Here is a 14,231-nt window from a genome sequence, read left to right as displayed (position 1 = left end):
TCATGTTTCAGTTAGAAGTCAGACTAGAAAATGATCTCCACAGTCCTTTCAAGTCTGAAATTCTAAAGGCTTAAAATCCAGAATAACCTCATTGCTCTAAGTTTCTCTAACACATGGGGCTAGCCTCACCCAAAATGTCCAACTCATTCACCTCTGTCTACTTACTTGATGTATGACGAAGACGGCTCTGAACTGAATCATGGAGCATTTGGGAATCATCAGTAGGAAATCTTGAATAAGGACAAAAAGAGAGACAGACACTCTTCTAGTAGAGCAATTTTACAAGTGTAGTTCATAGACCTCTGGGGTCTCTGAGATCTTTTCAGAGAATTCACAAAGACAAAACTATTTTGATAACAATATCAAAAATATCATTAGCTTATTAAGATACTCCTCCCTTTTCTAACTACATATTTGTTTGAGGCTGGATTTTCTTCATATATTTCAGCTAAAATGACATAATACAGTAGACTGAATATAAAAGCAAATATGAAAAGTCAGTTGTCTTCTGTTATCCAGATATTAAGAAGATTTCAAAAATATGTAAAAAAAAAAAACACTCTTCTCACTAATTTTTGTTTTAAAAGGTTTTTCATTAAAAATGATATGCTGACATGTAATGATTTTATTATCTTTTAATGATTAAATTATTTCTAAGATTTGCCAAATTTAATTTCTAACATAGTAAATATCTGTAGCTATAACTCACATGAACAAAAACTCTTCATGGTCCTTATTTTTGAATGTCTTAAAACAAAAAATGTGAGGATCCAAGTTCTAGTACATTACTCATATTATGCATTCTTATACTCCCTAGGCAAGAGAGAAGAAAGTACTAAACTAATAAAAATGGCATTATTTCCACAAAGTATCATAAGAAGATTCTCTGATACAGTAAGCAGCTTATGCTCAGAAGCAGTAAGATACATACCTGATAAACATATAATGATCATGCCATTTCTCCCCCTTTGGAATAGGAAATGACATTTCTCGAGGCATGGGATTGAGAGCCAGTTTGGCCTGTCGGACTTCTGAGAGGGTGACACCTACACATGGATAGAAAAGATGAAAATCTATCTAACTGATTACCCAAACTAGCTGACAATTACATCCAGCCTGCTTTCTATCCCCATAGTCAGTTAGGAATTTCCCACTGTCAAGAGAATATTAGCAGCTAGAAATTTCTACCTCTGTTAAAGTAGGGATCTGGTTCATGTCAGTAAGTCTGACTGAAGAGTCAGACTATAATTATATGCATATGACAAGTGTCAATATAACTATATACATATGGTATAGATATACATAGAAAGATATTATCATGTTTCTATATATAGCACTGAAAACCAGGAACAGAAAGTATAAGCTATGATCTCTGCTCTAGAGGAGTTTACATCTAACTGAAGAATCAGAATACATTAAAAATAAATTCAGAAACAGAAGCATATCTGTGATGTACCAACTGAGTGGCTCACACATTACAGTTCAGAGTGGAAAGCAATCATTGTAAATACGGATAGTTGGGGATTTAAATAAGAGTAAGGTTTAGCGAATGGGAGACATAAGAAAGAGTATGGTATATTCAGGGAACAACCTATAGATATGTTCAGCTGGAATTAAGGTTCATACAGCAGAGATACATGAGAAAATACAAGTAGCAAGACATAATTCAGTTCAATCAGAAACATTAAATATAGATATATAGACTAGTGTCTCTCTCTCTCTCTTTCTATATACATATACACACACACATATACATCCATATCCCTCAAGGAACATACTTGTTGGTTGAGATGAAGGAGAAATAACATATATAGATAAATAAATAAAAGGTAGCTCTTGGAGAGGGGGAAAAGAATATTAACTGGGAGGAAGGTAAGATTATAGAGAGATTGGAACATAAGGTTAAAGAATATGGATTTAACCTCATCAATAATAGAAAATCACTGAAGGTAGTAAGTGGGACAGGTGTTATATATAAAGTAGAGTTTTAGGAAGAAATAATCCAGTTAAAATGGAAAAAGTGAATAGAAGAACAACTCAGCTCCCACATAAGTATTCCAGTTATGATTTTTTTTTTAATTCCAGACTAAATAACAATTAAAAAAAATACAAAGGGACTAATTACCATTACCCAACCCAGCCCTGAATGAGGGAACAATCAGAAGCTACAGGATACTAGAAAGAAGTCTAGCTAGAGAAGCAGAGCAAATACTGTGTCTGGAAGTCAACAAAGACACTTGGTACAAGAAAGCTGTCAGAGAGCAGCTGGACCAGAATTCTAACAGAGAAGCAAGGGCAAGAAGATACACACACATAGGGGTTGACAAAGATCCAGGGGACAATAGTCATTCTACAACTCTAGAGCTCTGAAAGTTTGCAGCATGCTGATATCAGCCATTGCCCCTGAGTATCTTGTAGAACGCACCCTCTATACACAGAAGACACAGTGGGCTTTATGTATGAGCACAGACACCAGTGGAAGTGGAAGCCATTAAGAAGTCTGACCACAATACAAAGTCCCATTAAAGGAAGTAAGGCTGGATATATAAGAAAACAGAAGACACTGAAAATAAATTCTGTGGTTTGATCCAGAAACATCCAAAACACAAATCAAAAAGAAAGATTAACTGCAGAAATGCAATGGGAGAACACTGCAGGTATGCTGAACAGCCAGTGGAAATACTTTGTAATGGAGGAAGGACAAGGAGTGTCTTATACAAGTCAAAGCAAGAAGGCCACTGTCACTGAATTGCACATTATGTAGAAGGGAGTAAGGTCTAAGAAAACTGGAGCCAAGTTATCAAGGACTTTGAATGCTAAATAAGATTTTATCTTAGAGATAATAAGAAGCTTACTAAATAGGGGGAGTAAGTTGATCAGATTTGAGCTTTAAGGATATCATTCTGGCAGCTGAGTGGGAAACTTGAGGCAAGTACATTAAGCACAAGGTTACTGCAAGAATTCAGGTGTAAAGTGATAGGGGATGAAGATCCATACTAAAACAGTAGCAGTATCAGTGAAGTCTACAAGAGTAAAATCTACAGGACTTGGTAACAGATTTGATATCAGGGATTGAGAGAGAATGAGGATTGAGAATAACATGTAGATTGTGAGCCTGAGTGACTGGAGGAAGAGTGATAGCCTTAATAGTAATAGAAAAGCTGGGAGGAATTTGGGGAGATAAATCAGTTTCGTTTTGGATATGTTGGATTTAAGATATCTACTGGATATCCAGTTTAAGATATTTAAAGGACAATTGGAGATTTAAGTCTGGAAGTCATGAAAACCAATGATCAACAAGTGAGATAATATAGAAAAAGAAAGGAAGGTCAAAACAGAGCTATGGAGCATACCATTTGTTGAACTGGATGAGAACCTAGCAAAGGGAACTGAAAAGCAGTAATCAAGATAGGCAGGATGAGAATCAAGGAAGTAGTGTCACAAAAAACTAAAGAGAAAATAATATCAAGAAGAAGATGATATACAGTGTCAAAGGCTGAAGAGTGATCAAGAAGGATGAAGACTGAGAAAAGACCATTAGATTTAGCAATTGAGACACCACTGATAACTTTGGAAAGCAATTTTAGTTGAATGATGAGCTCAAAAGTCAGACTGCCAAAAGTCAAGAAAGAGGAAAGAGAGTGAGGTATTGATTTTAGACAGCTTCCATGAGGAGTTGAAACATAAAAAAGAAGAGAGACCTGTAATGTCAGTTACAGAAGACCAATGGATCAAGTGAAGGATTTTTTGAGGATGAGAGAAGGATAGGCATATTTGTAGGCAAAAAAAAGTAGCTTATAAAAGACAAGGAGAGAAGAAAGACAGAGTGGAGTTAGCAGGGGTTAATAAACTGCTGGAGAAGAAAAATGTAATGGAATCACTTGTGCATGTAGAGATCTGTCCTGACAAGAACTACCTCTTCAGCTAAGATAAGAGTGAAGGAAAAGAAAGTTGAACAAGGCACCTGAGAGATAAGAGATGAGGAGAGAAGTGGAAGCTCTCAGCAAATGGATCGAATTTTTCAGTGAAATGTGGTAAGGAGAGAGTAAGGAAAAAGGAGCTATAGAAGGTTTGAAAGGGATGAAAAGATTTGGAAAAGCTACTAGGATGAATAGGATAGAAAATCATTTCAGGAGGTATAAAAGGATTAACTTGCTCATGAAGGATTTTGGAGAAAGCAAGTCAAAATGTAAAGGATGAAGATCAGATTACAAGAAGTTAAATGGGTGGGAAAAAAAGGAAACCAACAAATATAAATTACTCTTTCTAAAAGTATGGCAATAAGATGAAAAAGGTAGATCAGAACATAAGGATAATAGCAGAATTTATTAAATTTTTTATTTTTAAGATAGATTTCTGTGATCCATCACAGTTCCAAAGGACTCATAATGAAAAATACTATCCATTTTCAGAAAGAGATTTGATGAAATTGAACTATTAAGTGCAGACTAAGGCATATTTTTTTCACCATTTTTCTTGCCCCGCCCCCCCATATGGCTAATATGAAAATATATTTTGCATGACTTCATATATATGATGGGAATCATATTTCTTGCTCTCTCAATGCAGAGGGGAAGATTTGGAATTAAAAAAAAAATAAATGAATGAATAAGAGTAGATCTGAGTATATTTGTAGATAAGAGAAGAAGCAAGTAGAAGAGATGAGAAAAAAATAATTTAAGGCATTCAATTTAAATTCCCTAAGAAGGCACTCTCCTAGCTTCAACTTTTCACCTGGATCAAAAGACAGGTCACTGGTATAGATATTTTTCACCAGCTGATTGGCACAGAGCTTGATACTCTTTATATGGCTGTAACGTCGATTCAGATATAGCATTAGAATGACTTGGAGATCTAGCTGAAGACAAGTCCACCGTACACACCTGGGAGCTGCACCAATAAGGTCTGGAAATCAGAAATACCCAAAGTCAAATATATGACTAGAATCTCATAGGGATATAAACAATCAGTCTGCAACATCTTCTTAGAGAGCAATCAAGACCATGAATGAATTAGAAAATTCAAGAGCTACATTTCTTAATGTAATCTCAGTGGAATGGCATATTACATACTCTTCTGCTTACAAACAGGTCCTTTCTTATTCCCAACACACATCCTTTTTTTCCTCTTGTTCTTTCATTAAGTCATCATTCAGAAACAACCATCAAACAGGCAGATTAGCAAAAAGCCAATTTTGCTCAAAAATGCACTTAGTTCATTTAATTCCTGAGTAGATATTTCTCTTTAACAAGATGGAAACACTTCAGAGGCTATCTTATTCAGGATTGATGAAGAAATCTAGCACCATCTTCTACAATGACATCTCAGACTTCTTTCTTGATGTGGAGGAAAGAACACTGGAATCAGTAGATCTGGAACTGAATCCCAGCTCTGCTATTCTCTAACCATATGACCCTGGACAAAGAATGATCTCCATGATCATGTGTGACATGAACATAGTAATACTTGTCCTTCCTATACAGAAAATTCTGGATAAACTTTAAAGTACAATGTAAATATAAACTAGTAAAACATGAATATTCAGGGTACTCCTGGATCAACCTGTCTTAGAAGTCTTCGAAAGCCCTGTAGTTTCTTCATAAATGAAAGGGAATTGAAGCCAGGTAGACGTGGACTTGAACTCCTTAAAGAGGTTGGAGAATGAGATGCGAATCACTTGGCTATCCTGAGAAGAGAGATGTGTAACCCATTCAGGAGATGTGGAGGTAAATACAGACATGTTCAAGTGAGCACAAAAGAGAGAATAAATTGTCTTCAGCATTTGGAGGATATATTCTTGCCTTCTGTCCCTTCTCATTATCAACTTACATTTTCATAGTGTGGTCATCTAGCTCAAATACTTATTAACTCATCTGAATGACATGAGAACTATATAACAAAATGTATCTCACACATACCTCAGTAGTCACATCCAAGTGGACAACAAAGTACTTCATGGGAATAGGTCTGAAAAGTAGGTAGAGGTAGCGCCCTGTCAATCCCAGAGACTGGGTGCTAGTTTTTGGGAGCTGGATAAAATTGCCAGCAGGAATGGCACCACGAATACGATAAACTGTTCCCTTCAGCGTCTTATCCTAGGAAGAGATGTCAGGCAGATTAAAAAACAAAAAAGTTTATACTTCAAGCAGCAAAGTAAAGAAGAAACAACTTGGGAAGCTCTATACGATGAGTATATATGAGTGATGAGCACCAAGGAAGTTCCCAGTAAGAGGGGAAGGTGGCTTTGAGTTCCCAGTACCCAAGGGTTAAGCAACCATGATAGTAATATATTACCATAACAGTAGTCACATCACCCTCTTTGGTAGACCTTTTCCATTCTTCTACTTTCAAGTGTTTGAAGACATTCAGAAATGGATGTTGCCATACTGATAAGAAAAGTCAACACAATATTAGTGCCTTGGAATGAGCCGCTCCCCTTTTATAAATGATAATTGATCTAGTGAAGTAATGTGGTATAGTATCAATATTCTATACATGGAATTAGGAGGTGTAAGTGTGGATTCCTGCTCTGATACTGTCTGTATGATCATAGGTAAAGAAATAACATTTTTTTAAGTCTATGCTCTCTTCTATAAAATGACAAAACCTGCACTCCCTAATTGAAGAAGTGATTATGAAAAAAGAATTTTGCAAACCTTAAAATATCATGGAGATAAAGAATTATTACTATCTAATCTCGGAGATTTCACAAACCTAGTCAGGATGTCTATTCAAAAATGTTCAACCATCACCAACAATAAACATTTCTTAAATAACTACTAAAGCTTATGGACCTGTATGATGCGGTGGGGACATGAAAATGAATAAGATATGGCCCCTCGTTTATCAATAAAAAAAAGAACTTTGGCATTAAAAAGACTAACAGGAGGAAACAATGTACACTAAAAACTGAATGAAGAAAACAAACCTGGGACTTTTTAGTCCATGATGGTCCATGGGCTAAAAAGTCCAAATGAAAAGCCCTAGCTCCTCCCTAACATGCACCACACTTGTCATGTGAAACTCATTCAGATCTAGAATTCACAAGCATTAGAACTTAAGTGACCACGGGTCAATCAAGAACTTCACTTTCTCCATGTCTACAATGACTTAATTAAGTTGCCCTATGATCTCTCCTCCTTTGCAAGTAATATATGAACTACACGTTCTATAACCTTCCTCCAAAACAAAAACAAAAACAAAAAAACAACCTTGGGACACTTTCAAACTTTAACGCCCTTGTTCCCTGCTTGGAACACCCTTAAAATTCCTACCCACCGACATTCTGTGGGTCAACTCAAACTCCACCAATTTATCAATCTGTCATGACTTCTCCCTAAATCCTTTTTAGAGACCATTCAGCACTTGGTCTGCACTCTCAAATGAGCTTATCATGTATTATTTAGCATTATAATCATCCAAGAACGGGCTCAATCAGAAACTTTAATTTTTCTAAATTTTGTAATCTTTCCTAGGGAAGGGCACTGTATTCCATTCAGAAGAGAGATTTTTTAAATCTCCATTGCATTCAAATGAGTCTAAGAGCGATTCCAACTATGATGTCACCTAAGAGTCCGGAAGTCATCCCCTCTGGATGCAGAAGAAAACTGAGTCCAGAGAGTAAGCGGAACGGCCTGGCTCAGGGTCCCACAGCCCTCAACTCCCGTCCCCCGCCAGGCTTTCTCGAGACAAGCACCAGAGGTTCCGCGGACTGTCAGACCTCTGGGGGTGCACAAAGAGACCGGGGAGACGAGGCCAACTGGAGACAGAGGCCGAGCGACTAGAGCAGCGCAGCGCAGCTCCCGCAGGGCAGGCCGGGGGCCGGGCCGGGCCGCGCCGCTCTTCGGGTCAGGCTCCACCCAGCTCTGGGGACCCCGGAAGATTAACACCCCCTGCCGCCCCACCAAGCGCCCGCTCCGCCCCCGGACCCTCCAGCCCGCTCCACTACCTCGGGCCATGACCGCAGCGTTCTCAGCAGCCCGCAGCGTTCCCGCCGGGCTCCGGCAGCTCAACCCTCCCGCCACAGCAGCCGCAGCGGCCGCCAACCTTACGTCCGTCGGGCACGCAGCGCGGTTGCCCAGCAACCAGCGACCAACTACGACGCTGTACGCAGGCTCTCACAGTTCCGTTACGTTTGCTCCCGGCTGCCCCGTAGGCGTGAAGGGGGCGGAGCTAGAAAAGAGACGCGTTTCCTGATCTGTTCTCCGCCCTCGTCTCTCAGTTTACCCGGGCTTTGTGTCCTTGAAGCGATTTCCCGTGATGTCCTGAATCTAGAATCGTGGCTGCGCACTTCGTGCCCCGCTATCCAAGGCCTGGGCCAAGGTCATGGACAGACCAAGTGGAGGGTCCTCCTATGTCCGAGCCGGAAGGTAGCTTCAGAAAACATCTATCTCAAAGCACGTTTACTAAATTTATGAAAGAATAGTTTAACTGAGTGGAAGAGACTGAATGAGAGCAGGCCCTGCCTTACTTTACGATGGCTGTAGAAGGGAAACTGAGGCAGGTGACCTTGCATAACCCTCCCTCAGTTAAATCCGGTTCATTTGCATGTCCTGGGATCACCTCCCTGATATCATGGCCCTCTTGGAGAACCAAGGACAAACAACAATTTTGTATTACTTTATTTTCTATTTTCATTTCCGGCACTTAATATAGTGTTTCACAAATAGTAAGCGCTTAATAAATACTGTGTTCATTTCTTTGTGCTTTCATTGTCACTGAGTCAACTTGTGGCGCAGCAGAGTCCACAACTCACCTCTTCTTGTTTGTGGTTTAATTATCACTTTTACCCTATTTTCGGTTTTCTCTGCAACAATACTGGCGAGGTCTTCCATTTTCTTCTCCAGCTCATTCGTCAGATGAGGGAGCTGAGGCAATCGGGGTTTAATCCCAAGGTTACACAGCTAGCCAATGCTTGAGGCTGAATTTAAACTCTTGAAGATGAATTTTCCTTATTCCAGGCCTGATGCTCTAGCCATTGCACATCTAGCTGCCTCTCCTGGCTGAGCCTGATGTTCATTCCACTTGATCTAGGGTGGCAGTTATTATCCTTGGGTCCCTTGGGTCATGGTTCCATGACACATTTTTTTAATGTGTATATACATATACATACATACATATATATATATGTATGTATATATATATATATTCACACACACAGTGATAACTGTACTTTAATGTTATTTTAATATTGCATATTAATGGTACACATTTAAAAGTATTATTCCTAGCTTCCCTAGATGACCAAAGGGATCCATACGGGGGTAAAATGCTATAGCAGCTTGTAGCAGCTTACAAATAATTGTTAAATTTTCATTATGAGCATTTATGACTCAGAAATTGGCCAAGGTTACAAAGAAGAATTTGACTTTTAAAAATTGTGTAGCCATATACCCTTTAATCCAGCAATGTTACTTACTACTGGGCTTATATCCCAAAGAGATGTTAAAGAAGGGAAAGGGACCCACATGTGCAAAAATGTTTGTGGCAGCCCTTTTAATAGTGGCAAGGAACTGGAAACTGAATGGATGCCCATCAGTTGGAGAATGACTGAATAAATTGTGGTACATGAACATATGGAATATTATTGTTCTGTAAGAAATGACCAGCAGAATGAATATAGAGAGGCTTGGAGACCTACATGATGAAGTGATGCTAAGTAAAATGAGCAGAACCAGGAGATCATTGTACACTTCAACAACAAAGAGAATACGATGATCAATTCTGATGGGGGTGGTTCTCTTCAACAATGACAGGATCCAAATCAGTTCCAATTGCTTTGTAATGAACAGAACCAGCTACACCCAGAAAAAGAACACTGGGAAATGAGTATGGACCACACCATAACATTTCCACTCTTTCTGTTATTGTTTGCTTACATTTTTGTTTTTTCTTGTCAGGTTATTTTTACCTTCTTTCTAAATCTGATCTTTAATGTGCAACAAGATAACTGTATAAATATGTATACATATATTGTATTTAACATATACTTTAACATATTTAACATGTATTAGACTACTTGCCATCTAGGGGAGGGAGTGGAGGGAAGAAGGGGAAAAGTTGAAACAAGTTTTTGTAAGGGTCAATGTTGAAAAATCACCCATGCATATGTGTTTTTTTAAAATAACTTTTTATTGACAGAACCCATGCCAGGGTAATTTTTTATAGCATTATCCCTTGCACTCACTTCTGTTCCGATTTTTCCCCTCCCTCCCTCCACCCCCTCCCCCAGATGGCAAGCAGTCCTTTACATGTTGAATAGGTTACAGTATATCCTAGATACAATATATGTGTGCAGAACCAAACAGTTTTCTTGTTGCACAGGGAGAATTGGATTCAGAGGTACAAATGACCCGGGAAGAAAAACAAAAATGCAAGCAGTTTATATATTCATTTCCCAGTGTTCTTTCTTTGGGTGTAGCTGCTTCTGTCCATCCTTGATCAATTGAAACTGAGTTAGGTCTCTTTATCGAAGAGATCCACTTCCATCAGAATATATCCTCAAACAGTATTGTTGTTGAGGTATATAATGATCTCCTGGTTCTGCTCATTTCACTTAGCACCAATTCATGTAAGTCTCACCAGTCCTCTCTGTATTCATCCTGCTGGTCATTCCTTACAGAACAATAATATTCCATAATGTTCATATACCACAATTTACTCAACTATTCTCCAATTGATGGGCATCCATTCATTTTCCAGCTTCTAGCCACTACAAACAGGGCTGCCATAAACATTTTGGCACATTCAGGTCCCTTTCCCTTCTTTAGTATCTCTTTGGGGTATAAGCCCCCATGCATATGTTTTGTATATTAAAAAATCTATAATAATAAAGTGAAAAATAAAATAAAATTTTGTAGTCTTAAGGAATTGATGGAGAAAATGTTAATAATGCAGATTAAATTTAAAACTATATCCAAGGCAATCCCAGTGGAGATTGGATAGAAAATGCCATCTGCATCCAGAAAAAAAAAAAAACTATGGAAATTGAGTGTAAATCAACACATGAGAGGTTCATTTCTTTCTGCCTTTTCCCCCTCTTCCATGTTTTTTTCCTTCTGTTCTCATTTTTCTCTCCCAACATAATTCATAAAGCAATGTGTATTTAAAATAAATAAAAGAAAATTTTTTTAAAAAAATTTTTAAGCCTACTGTTTTTTGTTTGTTTGTTTGTTTTTTTTTTTTTTTTTTACCAAAAAGCATATTCCCCTGGTTCCATGACACACAAAAAGATTGACAACCCTTGATTTAGGAGCTTTTAAAAATGTGGGCAAGGATCCCATTTAGCCAGCAGATGCTCAGTTGAAAATACCTGGATTTGGAATAAGAAAACATCAATTCTAATATGGCTGCTGCTTTATTAACTCTCAAACCACTTCCTCTTTTTGAAACTAAATTTATTTTTACAATTGGGGGATTCGATTCAATTGTCTCTAAATTCTTTTCCATGTAATTCCATATCATGAGGTAAGTAAAGAGAGTCTCAGAATTAAATAAGGGAAGCCAAAATTTGATGTTCCTAGAAGTCCTAATCCTTTCACTTATAATTCCATAAAATGAGGACATTCAGTTTCTTCCAAGGGTAATCTGCTGAAAGTATCAGTTAGACTTTAGCCATTTAGAAATAAAATCAATTTAGAAAGTTTAAGATTTGGATTCAAGTTTCCTCATCTGTAATATGAGAATAACACCTATCTCCTAAAGTTATTGTTGTTGTTAAAGGTCAAATAAGGTAATAATGTCAAGATTTCAATAGTGTCTGGTACATTGTAAGAGTCATGTAAATATTAGCTATTATTGTGATTATTATGTTGAAGGTCTTCCACTATCTCGCTTCCAGTGAAATAGGCTACTTTGTGAAAACAGAAATTTGCATTTGAAGATGATGTGGACTTCTGCTTAGATATTTGTTGGAGCAAATGACCTCCCAAGTTTCTTCCAGCACAGAGATTCTAAGATAACTTTGTAGCATTTAGGCTGGGCTCCAAATGTTGATTTGAGAGTTAGCCCCTTCTTTCAGAGCACAACCCAAGTCAGCCACTAGATGGCTTCACAAACTTGTTTAGTTTTGTAGGCTGTCAGGCTACTGTTCCTGTGCCCAGTTCTGAGTCTGCCCTCTTTGGTGGGTGTCCACCTCCTCCCACCAGCATGGATTTATAGCTGAAAGGATCACCATCCTTCCATTTTTCATAGGTTAATAATGTTTTCCAATCAGTAATCCTTTTCTCCCAACATATTCCCTCCCTTCCTTTTCAAATGGTCAGGGCCAGGACAACATTAAAAAATAAAGTATGAAGAGCCCTCTGTCTTTCATTAAAACTTCACATCAGATGCCCATCAGTTGGGGAATGGTTGAACAAGTTATGGCATATGAATGTAATGGAATATTGTTCTATAAGAAACAATCAGCAGGCAGATTTCAGAAAATTCTAGAGACTTATACGAACTAATGCAGAATGAATTGAGCTGAAGCAGAATACACAATATATATGAATGTACACAATACCAACATTGTGAGGATGATAAACTTTGATAGACTTTGTTTTTCTTAGCAATACAATAATGAGACAATTCCAAAAAACTCATGATGGAAAATGCTATCTGCACTCAGAGAAAGTACTATGGAGTCTGAATGCAGATTGAAGCGTACTATTTCCACTTTTTTGCTGCTTTTTTCTTTCTCATGACCTTCTCTTTTAGTTCTGATTCTTCTTTCCTAACATGATTAATGTGGAAATGTTTAAAATATGATTGTACATGTATAACCTAATATCAGATTGCTATCTTGGGAATGAAGGAGGAAAAGAGGTGAAAAATGGATATCAAAATATTATAAATGTTGAAAGCTAAAAAATTATGTTTAAAAAAAAAAAACACTTCACATCTGGAAAGCAGACCTGTTACCGAGGCAGACAGGTCAAGTTTAAGAGCTAGTCCTCTGTGATAAATATATTAACAGCCATAATATAGACGTTCTAAGATTAGGTGTATCATTTGAAAGGAAAGAGTGTAGGACATAGGCAGGGAAATTTTGCTTGGAAGGGGAAGGAGAGACTGTTCTTCCAGATCCTTCCTTTTCTAGGAGGGTAAAATCCAAGGAGGGCACAATATAAATATTTGGGGTGAAGTACAATGTTTATCAACTTTGCTGCTACAGTTTTGCCTCCAGCTGCCTTGCTAGGAGTTGGAGATACATAAGCTGTAGGCAAAAACATGCCTTAACTATTCAAGTTCCCGCCAGGTTAATGGTAAATCAGGTCAAGAACATCTGATTTTAGAAAGGATTTGAAGTCAAGAAAGTTGGCTTAGGTTGGATCCAAATACAACTTCAGGATGAGGTAGATACTAGGCCAACTTCTAGAATTCAAATGGAATTATGAACTTTTAAATTCACGTTTCTCCATTTTTGCTTTCCCAGTCCTCCTTAATCTTCAAATTGCACATGTTTAATTTATGTTGAAATGCTTGCTGCCTAAGGGAAGGAAAAAAAAATTTGGAACACAAAGTTTTGCAATAGTGAAATGTTGGAAACTATCTTTACATGTATTTAGAAAAATAAAAAGCTATTACTTAAAAAAAGAAAATCTTAATGCCTTCTTTCTGAGATTGTCTCCAAATTATCCCGTCTATATCTTTTTTGTAAATAGTTGTTGCACATGTATTCCTTGAGGGGAAGCACTGTTTTAAGTTTTGTTTGTTTTTGTCCTCAACAAAATGCCTTATTTTTGTTGGCAGTTGCATGAGGAGGGGAGAGGTAGGATTATTCAAAAGTCCAAAGAAAGATGAAGGGAGAAATATTTAAAGACCTCAGTTAAAATCTCTGCTCCATCACCTACTGGATTATATGACTATAGGCAAGTCACAGCCTCTCACTCAGTTTCTCCATTTGTAACAAGGGGATACTCCTCACTTGAGGAAAAAAACACTTTGTAAACAGTCTATTATAAAAACAAAAGGGAAAAGTTCCAAGCCTCCCAGACAGAAGACATTCTACAAGCATCTCTCTCAAAACCCAGTGCATCATTTTATTAAGAAAGTAAAGGGGGAGCTAGAGACCAATGCAATTGTTTTAAAATTTCAGTCCTGGTTTCTAGAGACAGTACTCAAACTGGCCTTAGACAGGACATCTCTGGGTCTTGTTGCTCAATGGCTGTAGTAGCTCAGACTTCCCTGCTCCCCAGTTCTGTCTGTAGTGAAGAATGCTCAAAAGGAGCATTGAGGTACTAGGATGG

General features: G+C 37.8%; 1 protein-coding gene across 1 annotated transcript in view; it reads right to left on the bottom strand.

Moving 5' to 3' along the window:
• WDR90 (WD repeat domain 90) overlaps positions 1–7,958 on the bottom strand; it is a 52,856-nt gene extending 44,898 nt beyond the window's left edge. The window contains exons 1-7 of the mRNA XM_051973126.1: positions 7,721–7,958; positions 6,295–6,386; positions 5,919–6,095; positions 5,563–5,686; positions 4,735–4,905; positions 932–1,046; positions 166–230 (exon numbers count right to left, since the gene is read on the bottom strand). Coding sequence (XP_051829086.1) covers positions 166–230; positions 932–1,046; positions 4,735–4,905; positions 5,563–5,686; positions 5,919–6,095; positions 6,295–6,386; positions 7,721–7,958 — 982 coding nt within the window. The remainder of the gene's footprint in view (positions 1–165; positions 231–931; positions 1,047–4,734; positions 4,906–5,562; positions 5,687–5,918; positions 6,096–6,294; positions 6,387–7,720) is intronic.
• Positions 7,959–14,231: the final 6,273 nt, after the last annotated feature.

The sequence above is a fragment of the Antechinus flavipes genome, chromosome 1, assembly GCF_016432865.1.
Source record: "Antechinus flavipes isolate AdamAnt ecotype Samford, QLD, Australia chromosome 1, AdamAnt_v2, whole genome shotgun sequence".
NCBI lineage: Eukaryota > Metazoa > Chordata > Mammalia > Dasyuromorphia > Dasyuridae > Antechinus > Antechinus flavipes.
This window is presented reverse-complemented; position numbering and strand designations above follow the sequence as displayed.